Source organism: Anomaloglossus baeobatrachus, chromosome 5 (genome assembly GCF_048569485.1).
Source record: "Anomaloglossus baeobatrachus isolate aAnoBae1 chromosome 5, aAnoBae1.hap1, whole genome shotgun sequence".
NCBI classification, from domain to species: domain Eukaryota; kingdom Metazoa; phylum Chordata; class Amphibia; order Anura; family Aromobatidae; genus Anomaloglossus; species Anomaloglossus baeobatrachus.
The window spans coordinates 533,588,589-533,609,989 of NC_134357.1; the positions used below are offsets into that span (position 1 = coordinate 533,588,589).

Below are 21,401 nucleotides of genomic sequence, written 5' to 3' on the forward strand. Positions count from 1 at the left end.
CATTTTCCAGCAGGACTTGGTACCTGTCCACACTGACAAAAGTACCAATACCTGGTTTAATAACCACAGTATCACTGTACTTGATTGGCCAGCAAACTCGCCTGATCTAAACCCCATAGAGAATATATGGGGTATTGTCAAGAGGAAGATGAGAGACATAATTGTCTAAAATACTAAATCTTTTCGAAAAATCCACGGTATAAAATTTCTTATTTGTTCATTCTACATAGAATTTAATTGAACACCAGAGATATTGTCAAAAATGGATAACAAAAGGAAACCTGAGTATCAGAAGTGACCGATTACAATGGGAAACACCTATTTTATATTATGGTTTAAAATGCAAAAGATTAGAGGTTTTAATTTAAAATTTGACTCAATTATCTCAATAGCCTAATATTGGAGTATAGAAAAAGAAATCAGTTCCCAATGGTGTAAAAAAAACAACTGCAATACTTAGTGTGAAAAATAAGTAATGTGAAAAATGGATCGTATATGCAAGTAGTAATTTGCAATATGAACTTATTTATTATTGTAATATAGGAAAGTGAAAGTAGTTTGTTCAAAAATGGAAATTATGGATTGAAAAAAAACTGTAATAAATGGCAGATTGCTGAGATTGAGAGCTGGGAGAAGGAGGGAGGAGGAAATGTTGGATATTTTTTTTTTGGGATATCGGAGGATTTCTAATACTTTTGTCCAGATAGTGAATATATATTTAGAAATGTGAAGTATTCAGAGCACATGGAAAATTACTTCTTATTTTATTTTTATATAACAGGAATCTAATAGTAACTGCATTTTAAATTCTAATGGTAATACTAAATTGCTTTCTCTTTCTCCTATCACTCTTTTATTTAACTATCTTGTGTATTTTTTGTACAGTTTGTGAAATGATATTGTTTTCCCAGTGTGAAATTTTCTTAGTGGTCAATAAAATGTGATTTACAAGTAAAACATTTCTCAACTTCTAGATATGAAATCTTTCCATGTCAGATTTTTGATGTTCAAAAATATGTCACTTTCTGGTCAAACATTTTCTACATTCTCAAGATGAAAAAGGCTTCTCCCCTGAGTGAATTTTCTGATGGTAAACAACACTTGATTTTTCTGCAAAACATTTCCCACATTCTGTACATGAATATGGCTTCTCCCCCGTGTGAGTTCTCAGGTGGCAGTCTAATTGTGAACTTTGATTAAAACATTTCCCACATTCTGAACATAAATATGGCTTTTCACCTGTGTGAATTCTCTGGTGCCTACTTAAATGTGATTTATTTGCAAAACATTTTCCACATTCTGAACAAGAAAAGGGCTTGTCCCCTGTGTGAATTCTTTGGTGCCTGTCAAAATGTGATTTATTTATAAAACATTTCCCACATTCTGAACAAGAAAAGGGCTTGTCCCCTGTGTGAATTCTTTGATGTCTATCAAAATGTGATTTACCTGTAAAACATTTTCCACATTCTGAACACGAAAAAGGCTTCTTACCAGAGTGCATTTTCTGATGGTTAATCAAATTTGATTTACTTGCAAAACATTTACCACATTCTGAACATGAATATGGCTTCTCCCCTGTGTGTATGCTCTGATGTGTAAGAAGACTTGATTTATCAGCATAACATTTCCCACATTCTGAACATGAAAAGGGCTTCTCTCCTGTGTGAGTTCTCAGATGCCTACCAAAATATGATTTATCTGCAAAACATTTCCCACATTCTGAACAAGAAAAGGGTTTATCCCCTGTGTGGATTCTTTTGTGCCTATCAAAACGTGATTTATCTGTAAAACATTTCCCACATTCTGAGCATGAAAAGGGCTTCTCTCCTGTGTGAGTTCTCTGGTGCCTACAAAAATTTGATTTACTTGCAAAACATTTCCCGCATTCTGAACAAGAAAAGGGCTTATCCCCTGTGTGAATTCTTTGGTGCCCTTCAAAATTTGATTTACTTGCAAAACATTTCCCACATTCTGAACAAGAAAAAGGCTTATCCCCTGTGTGAATTCTTTGGTGCCCTTCAAAATTTGATTTACTTGCAAAACATTTCCCACATTCTGAACAAGAAAAGGGCTTATCCCCTGTGTGAATTCTTTGATGCCTATCAAAACGTGATTTATCTGTAAAACATTTTCCACATTCTGAACATGAAAAGGGCTTCTCTCCTGTGTGTATTCTCTGATGAGTAACCAGATTTGATTTACTTGCAAAACATTTTCTACATTCTGAACATGAATATGGCGTCTCCCCTGAGTGAACTCTCTCATGTCTAACAAGCCAGGATTTCCGGGTAAAATATTTCCCACACTCTGCACAAGAAAATCTTTTCTCCTTTGTGTTAATTTTTTTACGTGTAACAAAAGACATTTTGAGGGAAAAACGTTTTCCACATTCTGCACTTGAAAATGGCTTCTTTGCTGTAAGAGATGTTTGATTATTAATGCTTCTCTTTTTAGTTTTTTTCTTAACAGTCTGTGATGAATCAGAAGATAGGACCTGTTTAACAGGATCAGCTGATAGATGTTTGCTGTGAAGGGATGATGGGATGTCTGGAATAATAGCATTCACTTCAGTTATATCTTGTGTCATATCAAGGTCATCAGAGTTAAAAATGGCAGACATCAGTTGAGCCTCTGATCTCCTAGTACAGTCATCTGCCAAAAATAAAAATTATTATTTTTCACTAAAATATCCTTAAAAATTATGTTCTTATAACATTTTTAAAATATACACAAAAATTGTAAGTTATGTAGGAAAATTTAGTTATTTTCCAAGAAAAAAATATTCCACAATCTTAACATTGGAACTTATAGAGCATGATGTTCAACCCTCTTTGTTCATACTCCCTTAAAACATTGAAATAATAAGCCACCCAAAAATGTGGAGACCAAAATAATACCAATAAAAACTTCAACTCCACATACAAAAAACAAGATCGCAATGGAGTCTGTCAGTTATTAATGGGAAAACAATGGTTACCACATTACTAGTGGCTGAAGGGCTGTAGAAAAGCAATATGGCTTCCATAAACCAATCCAGCAAAATCTGTGCTCTTACAGCTAAATGTTCCCCTCGCTTCTGAGCCTTGCAGTGTGCTCAAACATTGTAAGACTGAGTTCCAATGTCCTGTAATAATCCATTAGAATGGATCCTGAAGAGACCCACTGGCAAAATTATTTCTGCTGGATCCGTTTTTTTAACATTGGAGTTCATGGCGAACGGATCTGTAACAAATGTAAGAAAAAAGGATGGCTAAATAGCCATCCATTAATGGATCCGTTCTGTATAGACTCCCATGTTAAAAATACGTATCCAGCAGATGTGTGATTGACTCCAATAGCACAAGCTGGGCACGAGAATGGCATCTTTGTAGTTTCTCTCTGCAACATCCACTGCGTGCTAATTTCATTGAATAATAACTATTTTTATTTATACAGCGGCAATGTATTCCACAACATTTTACAATTTAGAGGGGACATGTACAGACAATATCCGACATTACAGAATAACACAATTCATCTCATACCAAGAGGAGTGAGGGCCCTGCTCATAAGCTCCAATCTATGAGGAAATAGGGGAGGCACAAAGGGTGAATGGTAAAAAGTGCTGGTATTGTATGGTCCGGCCATCAATATAATAGATAGGGGATTCCAATAATGCTGCATGATGCAGTCACCAGCCAGTATGTGTACAAGACTGATATAGATGGAGTGTAAAGAGTGTGTGAAAGGGCGGTAGATATGAGTGGTGCAAGTTTTTATATAATGGACATTTGTAGAATTCTTAGAGAAAATATCTTTCAGGCTCTTGAAGGCAAAATATCCGACCTTTATGGAATATTTACTGTTCTTTTTTTTTATAACTACATTTTGAGAGGCATTTAGAAAAGCTCCTGTGGGTGGGCTGAACGACCCCCATATACTCACTGTGGATAATACTAATCTCCCGCAATTCTTACAATTACCCTGTGCCAAATGTTGAATTAAAAAGGGATTACTGTCACAGATATTAAAGAGGGACTCGTCATACAAGGAGGATTCAGATTTCTATTGTTATTTGTTGCTGAGTGTTATGAATGTAAACACTCTTACACACAGGTAACGAAAAATGGGAGAACCTCCTACAGATAGAACTCGCGCCCGCACCGATCTGGTCCTTGTACAGACTGGAAAGACACTAGCCGCACAACTACAAACACCACCTGTAACCTAACTCCCTAAAAAGCCATCGAGGGTTTTCATATACCTCCTGAAGGATCAGAGTGGAGGCTGCAAGATACTGCCTACAACAGGAGAGGAAGAAGTGCAGGACGACACAAAAACTCAGAGTGAGAAAATAAGAGCATGTTCATATAAGGTAAAAGGAATAAGTGCTGGTGTAACATCCATGCCGGCGACCTCGCATTCTCCTGCTTCCCTCCCCCAGTGTGGTTGTTGGTTCCCTCACCTGTCCAGGCATCCTGCTGCTGTGGCTCCTTCTCTGCCCCATGCTGCAGCTCCACAGAGTATCTGTACTCCTAGCAGGACACCAAACCCCTGCCCGTAGGGAAGGCCTGCGACAATGCCCTCTTTCTTAAAGGGCCAGCGTCCTCCTAACACAGAAGTACCTCTAATGTCAGCTGGGACGCTGTAGGTATTTAAGGAAACTCTGGCATTTGTGAAGATGCCTGGGCAATGAGTTACACATCGACTCATTGCTGTAGTCAGGTTCAATAGCACTGTACTGCTGCTGTTTAAGTTGTGCTAGTTCTGTTGCTTATTCCTGTCTGTATTGGAGTGCTGCTGCCATTATATCTACCTGCTGCTGCCATTATATCTACCTGCTGCTGCTGTGAGCCACCACCTCGGCCGCCTTCCACGATAACTGCCTCCACTAAGTATCGTCACCAGGGGGCGGGGCCTGACCTGGCATGAGAAAGGACGTGTAATAGTAGAGCTCCAGGGAAGGCTGCCAACAAACTGCTCCACTGGGCCGCCGAGACAGCACTCACCACATATTCCATCACCAGACACCTCCCTGCACCCACCGCACACCCTGGCTACAGAACTATGACCGGAGGAGTCAGCAGGTAGCGGCGGGAAGCAGCAGTCATGGAGCACGGGAAGTCCCAAGATGGCGCCAGCTGGCAGCAGGCAGGTAAGACTGCGGCTGCACATGCGGCAATAAAGCTGGTGGGGTTTGTGAGAGCTCTTGGCAAGGGGAGCCTGGCTTCAGCTGGTGGGGCCCCAAAGAGCCCAGTAACTTTGGGCAGATATGCTCCGCTTATGCAGGCGGAGGGGGAGGAGGACAGAGTGGCAGCTAGGGAGGGAGAGATGTCTCCACAGAGCCAAAATGGCCAGGCCCTTGTTGCATAGGAGGCTCAAGCAGCACCAGGTGAAGTTGGCCACCAGGGTGAATGAGCCCACATTAAAAGATGTAACAATAAAATATGTCCTCTCTGCTATCAAGCAATTTGGCACTACCATGAATTCTCTAAATACACAGATGGGGTGTATTAAGGACAAAATTTCCCACATAAGCCAAGGCCTGCAAAAAGTATCCGAGCGCATGGCAGCCTCAGAAGGGAGAATAAGTGACTTAGAAGATAAGCTGCCTCAAGTGTCCAGAAAGGTTGGCAGCTATGAACAAAAACTTGCTGCCTTGATGAACAAAACCGATAACTTGGAGAATAGACTGAGGAGAAACAATGTGAGAGTGATTGGAATGCCGGAAAAAACAGAGGGAACAAAGTGATCTGAATTTTTTGAGAAATGGCTGCACGAGATATTCGGAGATGAGGTCCTTGCCAATTTTATGCAGTTGAAAGAGCACACAGGGTCCCCTCGAGACCACTGCCACCGGGTGCCCCCCCCCAAGACCGGTGCTGATTAAACTGCTTCACAACAAGGACGACATCCTCCGGGCAGCCCGCAACAAAGGAGATGTCATAGTCAATGGTCACAGAGTCTCATTCTTTCCGGACTTCTCCATGGAAATATCGAAACGGAGGCCATATTTCACTGATGTAAAACAATGCTTAAGGACCCTGCAAGTCCCCTACGCCATGTTATACCTGGCAAAGCTTAGAGAGGCAGCATTAAAGGGGTGGTTCACCCATACTTATTATTTGGTAGATCGATATTATGTTGAGAAACAATGTTTCTTTCAAATACCTTATGTTGGCAATAGTGCCTGTGAGAGGTTCTACTGCGGACCGCTGTTCCCCATCGTCTGACCCCCGGGGTCCTTTGACCTCGGGGATCCAGTGATGTCATGTCAAATTCCTGTTAACCTGACATCACCACGGATGGCTGCAGTCTTCCTGACTCACTGAGCTGTGGGCGGTGATTCACCGCTCGTCACAGCCCAGCATCCCTCCTGCTTGCAGCACTCTGTTGTGAGGGAGGAGGGAGCTGATGGGCAGTGCTGAGCGGTGAAACACCGCCCACAGCCCATCATTCACGGACACCGCAGCCAGCAACAAATCAAACAATCCCTGCAACAATGATTTTTTTTGTTCTTTTCCCTTTTCTGAAAGTCAAGTGCCACCGATGTACGTATAATTGGTAGACTGGTCTACTTGCATGATTACTCTCTATTCTTTTCAAAAACCGCTTAGGCCCAGTTGTAAAAGAAGGATTTTTGTGTACTCACCGTAAAATCTCTTTCTCTGAGTCTTCATTGGGGGACACAGGACCATGGGTGTATGCTGCTGTGACTAGGAGGCTGACACTAAGTAGACATAAAAAAAGTTAGCTCCTCCCTAGCAGTGTACACCCTGAGCCGGAGGCGGATCTATGCCAGTTTAGTGTACAAGCAGTAGTAGGAAAAACCTGAACAACCATAACTAATCAAGGCAATAACAGAAAACACACAGTATCTTATCTAAACCTATACTGTATATAAAAACATAAATAAGCCGGGGACAGAAGAACGTGTTTCCATAAAGAACCAGTAACATCCGGCAACTAAGAGCAACCCAATATCCAAACAGGGTGGGTGCTGTGTCCCCCAATGAAGACTCAGAGAAAGAGATTTTACGGTGAGTACACAAAAATCCTTCTTTCTCTATCGCTTTCATTGGGGGACACAGGACCATGGGACGTCCAAAAGCAGTCCCTGGGTGGGTACAGGAGTAATCATACAGATTCAAGACATATCCAAAACTCTGTAAGAATGCTCGGTGCAAAAGTAAACCGGCTTATCATAGGTGTGCGACAGCCCCTTGCTGTGTCCTGAAAACCCTGGAACAGGTAAGAAAGGCTTGACTACGCGGCGGCTCTGTAGAGTTGCTTGGCTGACGCCTGGCGTCTGATTGTCCTAGACGCCCCAATTGCACAGGTGGAAAGGTTTTTACACCCCTTGGAGAAAACCTGACTCTAATCCTGTAGGCCTCTGAAATGGTCGGCCTGATCCAATTCGCAGTGGTAGCCTTGGACGCCAGCATGCCCCTCCTGGGTCCAGTAGACAGGACGAATAGGCCGTCGAAGATGCAGAAGGGCGCGGATCTCGAAACGTAACTCCTCCGAACTCGCACTAGATACGGTGTAAGCCAAGACTTCACCAAGGCTTGAATGGAGGCTGGACCGAAGGATGGAAGTACAATCACCTCATTCAGATACTACTTCCGGTAGGAAAAAACCTGAGACGGGTGCCGAACAATCTCGTCTTGGTGAAAAAACAAGAAAAAAGTGACCCGCATGAGAGGGCTGACAGAGCAGACCTTCCTCCGATTGAAGTGACTGTCCTCAACCAAGCCAACTTCCCGGCTAGGCGTGAGAATGAGGATCGAACGGAGCTAATTGACGAGACCCTAGAGCCAGCTGGAGGTCCCATGGTTCTAGCGGGGAACGATCTAGCGGTGCCAGATGGACGACTCCTTGGATGAACGTCCTGACTTGCGGCCGAGATGCAAGATTTTCTCTGGAAAAGAGAGATAGAGCCGACACCTGCCCTTTGAAGGTTGCTGGCGAGAGACCCGCCAGTAAGCCTGACTGTAGAAAGGCCAGTAACACTGGGAGTAACAATTCAGTGTAGATGAGTTGATGTTGACCTTACACTCTTGAAAGGAGGCCTTTCCGGTGTGGTAGTAGATGTTTGAAGATGGAGGCTTCTGAGTTCTGACCATGGTCTGTAACCCCTGTGGGATAAAGCCTGCCTGGGCTAGTAGCCATGGTTCCACAGCCATGCGGTCAAATTGAGAACCCCTGAATATTGATGGCAAAGAGGACTTTGCGACAGGAGGTTCAGACGATCTGGAAACCACCATGGGGTGGCTGATGAGCTGCGTGAGTTCTGCGAACAACACTTGCCTGGGTCAATCCCTGGCAATGAGAGACACTGGGATGCCCTCTGCTCTGAGATTCTTGAGGACTCTTGTGACTTGATTGTGGAATCGAGACGCCATCAGGTCCACGTTCGGAATATCTCATCTGAGGCAGATCCATTCGAAAGCCTCTCTGTTGAGGGATCATTCACCTGCTGCCAGACCTTGCTGATATAGTCTGCTGCCCAATTCTCCACGGCGGGGAAAATGATTGCGGACAAAATCTGGAGTGGTGAGGCTATGCCCACTGTAAGATCTTCTTCACCAATGTCATTGCCATGACGGCTGAAAAAAATCTGTAGGGCTCGGAGAAAAAAACTCTGATCCCTGAAAAAAAATTGATAGGCAGACGGCTCTCCTGGGAGGACCACCGACCGTGAGCCGTGTGTTTCGGAACACCACTCTCCAGAGTGGAGACTGCCTGCCAGTGTACTGGTATGAAAGACATTTCACTGGACCGGTGAGGGCCGCTGGTCCACCATAAAAACGAGCGGCGGGTTCCCGGAGTCAATTGGATCCTGCGATTCAAGGTGAATAGAGAATTGCCCATCTGTTCGGCCCAGTCAGCTGAAGGAGACGAAGGTGGAAGCGGCAAACGGAACCGCCTCTATTGCCGCCACCATCCAACTGAGGACTCTCCGGCTTGGAGTGACAGAGGATCTGGAAGTCTCTTTGAAGGGACAAGCGTCCTTGGATGGTATCGAACTCCATGCCTAGACCGGTAATCCTGCTGGCCGGGGCCAGAGAGCGCTTCTTCCAATTGATGAGCTAGCCGAGTCGGGACAGGATATCGATGATGACCTGAACACTTAGGAGACAGTCGTCAAAAAGAAGAACCCCTGATCAACAAGGCGACCAGGTATGGAATCACCAAAAATGATCGTCTGCTATTGCGAGACGCAGGAACATCTGTGCTGTTGGCAAATTAGGTGCGACCTGTATGTCTGACGATAGACCTGCTGAAAAACTCTATTATGTACCCTGAGTCCAGCATCTCTCCGACCCAGGCGTCTGTGATCCAAGTCCGCCAGACGTGATTGGGATGAGACAGGCGCCCCCCCCCTCCACCTGGTCTGCGCCCGCGTGCAACGACGAAGAGTCATCTTGTGGGGTAGCACTGTGATCCGGACGTCGTCGTCGTCGTCGATGGCTGGCGTGGCTGAGAAACGACAGAAAGGGCATGCGTTGAGGTACGGAATCTTCCTGTTCCTCTGCGGGGACCTGGTTTTCTTGTGCGTGTGGAACCGAAGCTCCCGTGACCTCGTCGATAACCTGATCCAGCCAGTCCCCAAACAAACGACCTCTTGTAAAGGGGAGGGCTGTAAGTGATATCCTAGAAGCCGCGTCCGCATACTAGGCTCTGCGCCAGATCGCCCGACAGATGGTCCCCGTGCTGCTAGCCGCTTTCACTGGGCAGTAAGCTGCTGACCGAGATGCGATGAGTATGTACTCACCCGCTAGAGCAAACTGTGTGCTAGGTTGTGAACTCCGGATTGCTCGATCCCGCGCGACAAACCGTTGTGGAGGTTATCGGACCCAGACATCTTGGATGCTGCCAGCTAGATGGCGGTGAGGGCAGTAGGAGTACCGTGTCTGCCATCTGAAGAAAAACTGAACAGGCAACTCTCTCGGTGTTTTGATCTGTGGCGTCTCGGAGCGATGCCCCGTGCGGGAGATAGTACTGGAAGATGACCGCTGGAAAAAAACAGCAGGGCGACCATAGGCGAGCCTGCCCATTCCTTCTTGAGAGCCTCAGGAAGGGGGAAAATGAAAATCAAACGACTTACCCTTGTTGAATATCTTGACCGGTTGTCGTCAGTGCTTGTACTGACTTTCAGCAACGACTGGATGGTCACCGAATTGCCTGTCTGCCCGCTTAACCTGTTTTAAGGAGACATGCAAGCACTGGGTAGCCACAGGGTCCGTCTGGAGCTCTAGCGTATGACTTACCGCTTTGGCCGGACTATCCACCCTACCTCTGACATCAGTCCTCTGATCTGGAATCAGCCTCGAGGCTGCATCCGACTCTTCTCCTGAAAAAAGGGTCGGCCGGTCTCGGGGACGAGGAACCCTCGGGGCCTGGAGGTGATGAGATCTCCGGGAGGGCTTGAAACGAGGGCCAGCAGGTCCCCTTCTGCGCTCCAGTGGTAGGGTCTGGATCAGACCAACTGTTGTCCAGAGCCAGCTGGACCGGGGGAGCATGGCCGGGCGTAGGAAGCGACTGCACTGCGCGATGGTCCTAGACGCCCTTGAAAGAGAGTCCACAGACTGGGACAGAGGGTCTACCCCTCCGGAAAAGGGCGCGCAGCGGAGCTCGGGTGCTGGCGGTGACATGGGGCGCAAGCAGAGCGTGGGGCGTAGCCAGGATTGGGAGGATTTTACCTAGCAGGCTGTACATGCATAAAAAAAACTATAAGGTGCTTAGAAAAAAAACACTAGTGACGCTAGGGGGGAAACAGGAGAAAAGGGGAAAAAAATTAAGGAGATATCGTCTGTTCCTAAGCAGGAGCAGCACCCACCCAGGTCCTGTGTCCCACCCAGGTCAGTAGGGGACTCAGAGACTGCGGGGACAGTATTGCTAAAGGAAAAAACGCAGTCCTTCAATTATATATTTTTTTTTTTTTACAGTAGGGGAGGTCGGTCGAGGGATCGAGCAGGAACTGCAGGGGTTATGCTTGGGAAAGAAGCACACGCGCGCAAACAGTGAGGCGGAGGGCTGAGGCCTGAGACATGCCGAAGCAGGGGGCTAGAGTAGTGGGTGGCCCCCGGGAGAAGTCTTACCTGCGTTCTGCCGGCGTCGCTGTGCTCCTCGGCCCCATCCTGCCTGCCGGAGAGTTGTCTGGGGAGATGTGGTGACCACGATCCCCTGCCTGGGCCCAGTGAAGAAGTGAACGCTGGGGAGGCCTGTTGATGCAGAGCGCTCCTGCGCTGCAGTTGTGATCCTCTCTCTGGGTCCTGTAGGGGACGCTGGGAGGAATGGGGGCGTGCTGCAGGCTGAGCTGGCTGTCTCCGAGCAGAAGAAGAGGGGGGGGGCGTAGCCGGAAAAAACGCGCGCGCGCGCAAACCGGGGGATGGAGCGCTCCGGCCCGAGGTAGGCCCCAAGCCGGGGACTAAATTAGTGAGCGGCGGCCGCCGGGAGCGCAGCGCTGCGCGGGGAGCAGATCTTACCTGCGTCCCTGCGTGTCGCTCAGATCCACGGGTCCCATCCTCGACTGCTGCAGCCCCTGGTGAGTGAATCTGCTTCTGGAAGGCATCAGGAGGGGGCTGGGGAGCTGTGAGGGAGACTGCAGAGCGCTCCTGCGCTGCAGTGAAAAATCCTCTGCCTGGGCCCAGGGTACAGGAAAGAAACGCTGGGGGAGGCCTGGTGCTGTGAGCGCTCCTGCGCTGCCGAGCCTGCGATCCCGACACCGGGCGCAGATAATTCCTCGCCGGCTCCACCAGAAGCACCCCTTGGGACGGTACCATAGGGGTCGACGGGGAGTGTGTGCCCTTAAAAAATTAACAATGTCAGTCCCCAAGCAGCCCCTGGGGTGGTACCATGGGGCCGGAGGGGGATAGGGCCTGAGGTCGACTCAAGCGACCCTGGGGACGGTACTCCGTAGAGAAGAGAAGGCAAGGGTTCACTCTGATGCTGGCCTGCAGAAGAGACAAAAGCCTAGAAGAGATGAGAAGGCTGAGCGGCGCCGTATGGCACGAAAAAAACGGAAAAAAGGAATAGCCTAGGCTGAGGTTGGCCCACAGAGATATGGGCCCACTTCAGCCTCCTACGACACTAAGCAAAAAACTGGCATAGATCCGCCTCCGGCTCAGGGTGTACACTGCTAGGGAGGAGCTAACTTTTTTTATGTCTACTTAGTGTCAGCCTCCTAGTCACAGCAGCATACACCCATGGTCCTGTGTCCCCCAATGAAAGCGATAGAGAAATAATCCTGCTTTGACTATCCTGAGGAGGCAGCACCCTGGCAGACTATTCCTTCTCATCACGCTCTTCGTTTTACGCTAGGTTACAGGATGAACTGGTGTCCTCTGTTCGGCTTCTTTTTTTGTGTTTTTCATCCTTGTTTTATGGGGAGTTAAGAATGTATGATACTAATTATGTTGTAGCTCTATATATATTTTTGCCTTTTGAGGTCCTACAGATCTGGGTGCGGAGACGTGTAATACCACTCAGGGGTTGCCAGGAAGGTAAGAGCATGTCTCATATTATTATGTGCCCATTATATCTACTCTACTGTTATGGCAGGGAAAATTAACATCTTAAAGTGGAATGTCCGTGGCCTGGGTGAACCTACAAAGAGGGCGGCGGTTACGGATTATGTCAGGGATTATTTCCTTGCCATAATCTGCCTACAGGAAACACACTTGGATGGGGAGAAAATGACATATTTGAACCGTTCATGGATTAGCCGTAGCTATCACTCCACTTTTTCATCTTACTCCAGAGGAGTCAGCATATTACCATTCCCTCCTACTACAGATTCTCTCATCTCTGGGCATCACAGACTTGGCCCTATCTTGGATTTCTTCATACCAAACCAACCGAACTTTCAGCGTCTCCCATTCTCACACCACTTCCTCATCTCGCCCCCTATCTGTCGGTGTCCCAAATGGCTCAGTTCTTGAACCCCTGCTGTTCTCCATCTACACCTTCGGCCTGGGACAGCTCATAGAGTCCCACGGCTTCCAGTATCATCTCTATGCCGATGACACACAGATCTACCTCTCTGGACCCGACATTACCTCTACTAACCAAAATTCCACAATGTCTGTCTGCTATTTCATCCTTCTGCTCTGCGCGATTCCTAAAACTTAACATGGACAAAACAGAGCTCATTGTTTTTCCTCCTCCTCACTCATCTCCTCCAACAAGCCTTTCCATCAAACTCGATGGTTGCTTACTCTCCCCAGTCTCACAAGCTCGATGCCTTGGAGTGACCCTCGACTCTGCTCTATCCTTCAAGCCCTCTTCAACTCATGCCGATTACAACTCAAAAACATCTCCGTGCTTTCCTTAACCAAGAATCAGCAAAAACATTAGTGCATGCCCTCATCATCTCCCGCCTCGACTACTGCAACCTCCTGCTCTCTGGCCTCCCTTCCAACACTCTTGCACCCCTCCAATCTATCCTAAACTCTGCGGCCCGCTTAATCCACCTCTCCCCTCGCTACTCCCCAGCCTCGCCACTCTGCCAATCCCTTCACTGGCTTCCCATCACCCAACGACTCCAGTTCAAAACACTAACCATGACTAGAGATGAGCGAACCGGTCGCGGTTCGGCTCGAGGTTGGTTCGCCGAACGGACCTCCCGTTCGAGTTCGGTTCGTCGAACGTTCGACGAACCGAACTCGAACTGCATAGGAAACAATGGCAGGCAATCACAAACACAGAAAAACACCTAGAAAACACCCTCAAAGGTGTCCTAAAGGTGACAAACAACTCAAACACATTGGAAAGTGACAAGGACATATACTCATGCGAAAACAAAACAGCTGGACAAGGAAAAAGAGGAGGACACACAGATATAGGCATGGCACGCCCTTCTAAAATCATGTAAAACACCGCAAGGTGACTCCAAGCGGAGTCTCCCTTTTTTCCAAAAATTGGGCCACACACACACCCACCCCTTCAGTGGCAGCACTTGTGCCCCAGTTGTACACTTCACAGCTACATTTGCATCAAGCACATTCAAAAATACGCCATTCTTATCCGTCCCCAGGATGACACCGGGGTAGGTAGCAAAGTCTTTCCTGATCCCAGCTCTGTTCATCTTGGCTTCTTTTAAAAACACAGCAAGCAAGGGTTACTCCAAGCGGAGTCTCCCTTTTTTCCAAAAATTGGGCCACACAGACACCCACCCCATCAGTGGCAGCACTTGTGCCCTAGTTGCAAACAGGATGTTTTGATTTGCATCAAGCACATTCAAAAATACGCCATTCTTATCCGTCCCCAGGATGACACCGGGGTACGTAGATAAAGTCTTTGCTGATCCATGACTTGTTCATCTTGGCTTCTTTTAAAAACAATGTAAGCAAGGGTTACTCCAAGCGGAGTCTCCCTTTTTTTCCAAAAATTGGGCCACACAGACACCCACCCCATCAGTGGCAGCACTTGGGCCCTAGTTGCAAACAGGATGTTTTGATTTGCATCAAGCACATTCAAAAATACGCCATTCTTATCCGTCCCCAGGATGACACCGGGGTAGGTAGCAAAGTCTTTCCTGATCCCAGCTCTGTTCATCTTGGCTTCTTTTAAAAACACAGCAAGCAAGGGTTACTCCAAGCGGAGTCTCCCTTTTTTCCAAAAATTGGGCCCACACACACCCACCCCTTCAGTGGCAGCAGTTGTGCCCCAGTTGTACACTTCACAGCTAGATTTGCATCAAGCACATTCAAAAATACGCCATTCTTATCCGTCCCCAGGATGACACCGGGGTAGGTAGCAAAGTCTTTCCTGATCCCAGCTCTGTTCATCTTGGCTTCTTTTAAAAACACAGCAAGCAAGGGTTACTCCAAGCGGAGTCTCCCTTTTTTCCAAAAATTGGGCCACACAGACACCCACCCCATCAGTGGCAGCACTTGGGCCCTAGTTGCAAACAGGATGTTTTGATTTGCATCAAGCACATTCAAAAATACGCCATTCTTATCCGTCCCCAGGATGACACCGGGGTACGTAGATAAAGTCTTTGCTGATCCATGACTTGTTCATCTTGGCTTCTTTTAAAAACAATGTAAGCAAGGGTTACTCCAAGCGGAGTCTCCCTTTTTTTCCAAAAATTGGGCCACACAGACACCCACCCCATCAGTGGCAGCACTTGGGCCCTAGTTGCAAACAGGATGTTTTGATTTGCATCAAGCACATTCAAAAATACGCCATTCTTATCCGTCCCCAGGATGACACCGGGGTAGGTAGCAAAGTCTTTCCTGATCCCAGCTCTGTTCATCTTGGCTTCTTTTAAAAACACAGCAAGCAAGGGTTACTCCAAGCGGAGTCTCCCTTTTTTCCAAAAATTGGGCCCACACACACCCACCCCTTCAGTGGCAGCAGTTGTGCCCCAGTTGTACACTTCACAGCTAGATTTGCATCAAGCACATTCAAAAATACGCCATTCTTATCCGTCCCCAGGATGACACCGGGGTAGGTAGCAAAGTCTTTCCTGATCCCAGCTCTGTTCATCTTGGCTTCTTTTAAAAACACAGCAAGCAAGGGTTACTCCAAGCGGAGTCTCCCTTTTTTCCAAAAATTGGGCCACACAGACACCCACCCCATCAGTGGCAGCACTTGGGCCCTAGTTGCAAACAGGATGTTTTGATTTGCATCAAGCACATTCCAAATCCACAAGCATTTACTCTCCCCAGGATGACACAGGGGTAGTAAATTCCTTCTGGATCCATGACTTGTTCATTTTGATGAACGTCAGTCTGTCCACATTGTCACTGGACAGACGCATGCGCTTATCTGTCAGCACACACCCAGCAGCACTGAATACACGTTCAGAGACAACGCTGGCAGCTGGACACGACAAAATCTCCAAGGCGTAACTGGAGAGCTCTGGACATTTTTCTATGTTTGAAGCCCAAAAGGAGCAAGGCTCCAGTTGCACAGTCATGGCATCGATGTTCATTTGGAGATACTCCTGTATCATCCTCTCCAGCCGTTGAGTATGTGTCAGACTTGTTGTCTCTGGTGGCCTTGCAAAAGAGGGTCTAAAAAAATTATGAAAAGATTCCATAAAATTGCTGTTACCGGCACCAGATACGGTCCTACTGGTACGGGTAGACTGGTGAAGATGACGAGACCGTCCCATGTTTGTCAAGTTACAACTGGGAGATTCCCTCCCTGCACCTGCACGGTTGTTTAGTGGAAAAGCCGAGCTAAGATCGAGTAACAGCTTCTGCTGATACTCCTGCATACGTGCGTCCCTTTCTATGGCTGGAATTATGTCACAAAATTTGGACTTGTACCGGGGATCTAATAGTGTGGCAATCCAGTAGTCATCATCACTTCTAATTTTGACAATACGACTGTCATGTTGGAGGTAGTGCAACAAGAAGGCACTCATGTGTCTTGCGCAGCCATGCGGACCAAGTCCACGCTGTGTTTGTGGCATAGAGGTGCTAACCGTTCTTTCTTCCTCTGACATCTCCCCCCAACCTCTTTCAACTGAAATTTGACCAAGGTCTCCCTCATCCGCTGAGTCTTCCATGTCCATGGACAGTTCGTCCTCCATTTCTTCATGTTCTCCTGCACCTTGCTCAACATTTCGCCTGCTACTATGCGCCCTTGTCGATCCCTGTTCCCCATGGTCCCATGCCTGCTGCGTTGGTGATGATGAACGTCTGGATCTTGGTGATGTTGTTGTCCCTTGCACATATGAATCCTCCTGTAGTTCCTCCCCTTCATGTTGTCCCACCCCCTGACTCCGAATAGTGTTTAGCGTGTGCTCCAGCATGTAAATGACTGGAATCGTCATGCTGATAATGGCATTGTCAGAGCTAAACATATTCGTCGCCATGTCGAAACTGTGCAGAAGGGTGCATAGGTCCTTGATCTGAGACCACTCCATCGGGTGATCTGCCCCACCTCTGCATCTCGTTGGCCCAGGCTATACGTCATGACGTATTGCACCAGGGCTCTGCGGTGCTGCCACAGTCGCTGTAACATGTGTAGAGTTGAATTCCAGCGTGTCGCCACATCGCATTTCAGGCGATGAACCGGCAGGCCGAAAGACTTCTGGAGCGATGCAAGTCGCTCAGCTGCGGCGCTTGAACGCCGGAAGTGAGCAGACAGTTTTCGTGCCCTGTTCAGAAGGCCATCTAGGCCGGGATAGTGTGTTAAAAATTGCTGCACGACAAGGTTCAACACGTGAGCCATACAAGGTACGTGTGTCACCTTGCCCAGGCGAAGGGCCGCACCCAGGTTTGCAGCATTGTCGCACACGGCCTTACCAGGCTGCAGGTTGAGTGGAGACAACCATTTATTAAACTCGGACCGCAGAGCTGACCACAACTCCTCAGCTGTGTGACTCTTATTACCAAGACATGTCAAGCTAAAGACCGCCTGATGCCGTTGCGCTCGGCTGCCAGCATAGTAATGAGGCGTGCGTGATTCCTTCTGCGCAGTGAGAACGCTGGTGGCCTGACCAGGCAGGCTTGGGGCGGAGGTGGAGGACCCAGATGAGGTGGAGGATGCAGAAGCTGTGGCGGAACTTGGACAGACAGAGGATTGACACACAAGTCGTGGGGACGGCAAGACTTGTGCAGCAGACCCTTCACCATCTATCACCATAGTTACCCAGTGCCCAGTCAGCGACATGTAACGTCCCTGTCCATGCTTACTGGTCCAAGTATCGGTGGTGAAATGCACCCGTTCACACACAGAGTTTCTCAAGGAAGCGGTGATGTTGTGTGCGACATGCTGGTGTAGCGCGGGCACACCTTTCTTAGAGAAGTAGTGGCGACTAGGCATCTGGTACTGGGGCACAGCGACAGACATAAGGTCTCTAAAATCCTGTGTGTCCACTAGGCGGAAAGGCAGCATTTCGGTAGCCAACAGCTTACAGAGGGATAGAGTCAACCTCTTAGCTTTGTCATGGGTCGGAGGAAGTGGCCTTTTATTTGACCACATCTGAGGGACAGAGATCTGGCTGCTGTGTGTAGACGGTGTTGAGTAGGGTGTCCCTGGAAAAATGCAGGTTTGTGAGGAAAGTGCAGGCGGAGACATGATGTTGCCTTCATCCAACGTTGGTGCTATCGATGTCTGAGAGAGCTGTACACACTCACTTGTTTCCCCTTCCAAACCAACTGACGACCTTACAAGCAAACTGCCTGTTGCGGTTACAGTGGTGGAAGTTTTGCGTGGAAAAACAGGTGTGACAGCTGTCCCCACAGTCCTAGAAGATGAAGAGCGCGCGGATTCACTGGAAGGGGCGGGCGGTGGATGGTTCGCTCCGCTAGCCGGCATTGCAGCACGGTGAGCTTCCCACCGGGACTTATGATATTTATTCATGTGACGATTCATGGAAGAAGTTGTCAAACTGCTGAGGTTTTGACCTCTACTAACAGAATCATGACAAATGTTACATATCACATGAGTTGGGCGATCTTTTTCGATGTGAAAAAAGGCCCAGGCTAGGCAAGGCTTAGAGGCCATGCGACCTGTTGATCCACCCCGAATAATGCTCATAGGCAGAGTGGTGGCTGAGGATGCAGTTGTAGACGTGCTACCAGTGCTCCGACTCTGTCCAGGAAGGCGCAAGGTAACTTCGTCGTCGGTTGCATCCTCCTCCACCGCCTCTGTTGACCTCCTCGAGTGCCTGACTGGGGGTTGACAGTAGGTGGGATCTAGAACGTCATCATCAATTGTTGTGTTTGCACTCCCCTCCCCCTCAGACCGAGCCTCTTCTTGCCCTGACCGAATATTTAAGTTGTCATCCCAATCGGGTATCTGCGTCTCATCTTCATCAGTATGTTCCTCATTGTCTATAACCACAGGTGTTACAGTTTGTGACAAAGGGTCAACATTATGCTCAGAAACTTGGTCCTCACGGCCTGAATCTGAGTCACAAAGGTTCTGGGCATCACTGCAGACCATTTCCTGTTCTGTACTCACTGTAGCTTGGGAGCAGACCTCTGATTCCCAGGCTATAGTGTGACTGAACAGCTCTGCAGACTCAGCCATCTCAGTTCCACCATACTGTGCAGGGCTGATGGAGACTTCAGAGCTGGGAGAAATCAAGTGTGATTGGGATGACAACTCAGAGGAATGGTGTTTTTTGGATGCGGTACTTGAAGTGGCTGAGAGGGCACTTGTTGGACCACTTGAGATCCATTCAAGCATTTTCCTTTTTTGCCCATCATCTACCTTTGTTCCTCTTGTTCGTGTCCGTAAAAAAGGGAGCACATCGGATTGTCCACAATAAGTAGTAGACATCTTACTTTTGCTAGTAGATGGTCTATCTTCAGCAGATGATAATGGAGCTTTGCCACCTTCCCCACTGACAAAACATTTTTTGCCTTTTCCACCACGCCTCTTCCCCTTTCCACCAGCATCTGTCATTTTGCCACTCATGTTGATTGCGACAAGATTGTGGACTGAAAATGTGGTAGTAAAAATTGAGAGGTGGTGAAGATTGCAGTGGTGGTCTAGCTTTATTAACAGCAGAATAATAAAGAATAAATATCCCTGACAATGTAACTTAGTTATAATTCGTTGGAGTGTGCAACGCAGGCAGACGTGCTGCAAATGTCTTGGCACTAGTGGGACTATAGCAAAGTCCAATAGCCACGTATAGGATGCCACTAGGTACACTGAGTGTTTGCTAGTATAATGGCTTCGTTATAATTAGTTGGAGTGTGCAACGCAGGCAGATGTGCTCTGCAAATGTCTTGGCACTAGTGGGACTATAGCAAAGTCCAATAGCCACGTATAGGATGCCACTAGGTACACTGAGTGTTTGCTAGTATAATGGCTTCGTTATAATTAGTTGGAGTGTGCAACGCAGGCAGATGCGCTTTGCAAATGTCTTGGCACTAGAGGGACTATAGCAAAGTCCAATAGCCACGTATAGGATGCCACTAGGTACACTGAGTGTTTGCTAGTATAATGGCTGAGTTTAAAAAACTTGGAGTGTGCAATGCAGGCAGATGTGCTCTGCTAATGTCTTTGCACTAGTGGGACTATAGCAAAGTCCAATAGCCACGTATAGGATGCCACTAGGTACACTGAGTGTTTGCTAGTATAATGGCTTCGTTATAATTAGTTGGAGTGTGCAATGCAGGCAGATGTGCTCTGCAAATGTCTTGGCCCTAGTGGGACTATAGCAAAGTCCAATAGCCACGTATAGGATGCCACTAGGTACACTGAGTGTGTGCTAGTATAATGGCTTCGTTATAATTAGTTGGAGTGTGCAACGCAGGCAGATGCGCTCTGCAAATGTCTTGGCACTAGTGGGACTATAGCAAAGTCCAATAGCCACGTATAGGATGCCACTAGGTACACTGAGTGTTTGCTAGTATAATGGCTTCGTTATAATTTGTTGTAGTGTGCAACGCAGGCAGATGCGCTCTGCAAATGTCTTGGCACTAGTGGGACTATAGCAAAGTCCAATAGCCACGTATAGGATGCCACTAGGTACACTGAGTGTGTGCTAGTATAATGGCTTCGTTATAATTAGTTGGAGTGTGCAACGCAGGCAGATGCGCTCTGCAAATGTCTTGGCACTAGTGGGACTATAGCAAAGTCCAATAGCCACGTATAGGATGCCACTAGGTACACTGAGTGTTTGCTAGTATAATGGCTTCGTTATAATTAGTTGGAGTGTGCAACGCAGGCAGATGCGCTCTGCAAATGTCTTGGCACTAGTGGGACTATAGCAAAGTCCAATAGCCACGTATAGGATGCCACTAGGTACACTGTGTGTTTGCTAGTATAATGGCTGAGTTTAAAAAACTTGGAGTGTGCAATGCAGGCAGATGTGCTCTGCTAATGTCTTTGCACTAGTGGGACTATAGCAAAGTCCAATAGCCACGTATAGGATGCCACTAGGTACACTGAGTGTGTGCTAGTATAATGGCTTCGTTATAATTAGTTGGAGTGTGCAACGCAGGCAGATGCGCTCTGCAAATGTCTTGGCACTAGTGGGACTATAGCAAAGTCCAATAGCCACGTATAGGATGCCACTAGGTACACTGAGTGTTTGCTAGTATAATGGCTTCGTTATAATTTGTTGTAGTGTGCAACGCAGGCAGATGCGCTCTGCAAATGTCTTGGCACTAGTGGGACTATAGCAAAGTCCAATAGCCACGTATAGGATGCCACTAGGTACACTGAGTGTGTGCTAGTATAATGGCTTCGTTATAATTAGTTGGAGTGTGCAAAGCAGGCAGATGCGCTCTGCAAATGTCTTGGCACTAGTGGGACTATAGCAAAGTCCAATAGCCACGTATAGGATGCCACTAGGTACACTGAGTGTTTGCTAGTATAATGGCTTCGTTATAATTTGTTGGAGTGTGCAACGCAGGCAGATGCGCTCTGCAAATGTCTTGGCACTAGTGGGACTATAGCAAAGTCCAATAGCCACGTATAGGATGCCACTAGGT

The 21,401-nt window shown here is 47.6% G+C and overlaps 1 protein-coding gene across 1 annotated transcript in view; it reads right to left on the bottom strand.

Moving 5' to 3' along the window:
• LOC142312920 (uncharacterized) overlaps window positions 1–21,401 on the bottom strand; it is a 183,777-nt gene that overhangs the window by 109,006 nt on the left and 53,370 nt on the right. The window contains exon 7 of the mRNA XM_075351909.1: window positions 1,052–2,652. Coding sequence (XP_075208024.1) covers window positions 1,052–2,652 — 1,601 coding nt within the window. The remainder of the gene's footprint in view (window positions 1–1,051; window positions 2,653–21,401) is intronic.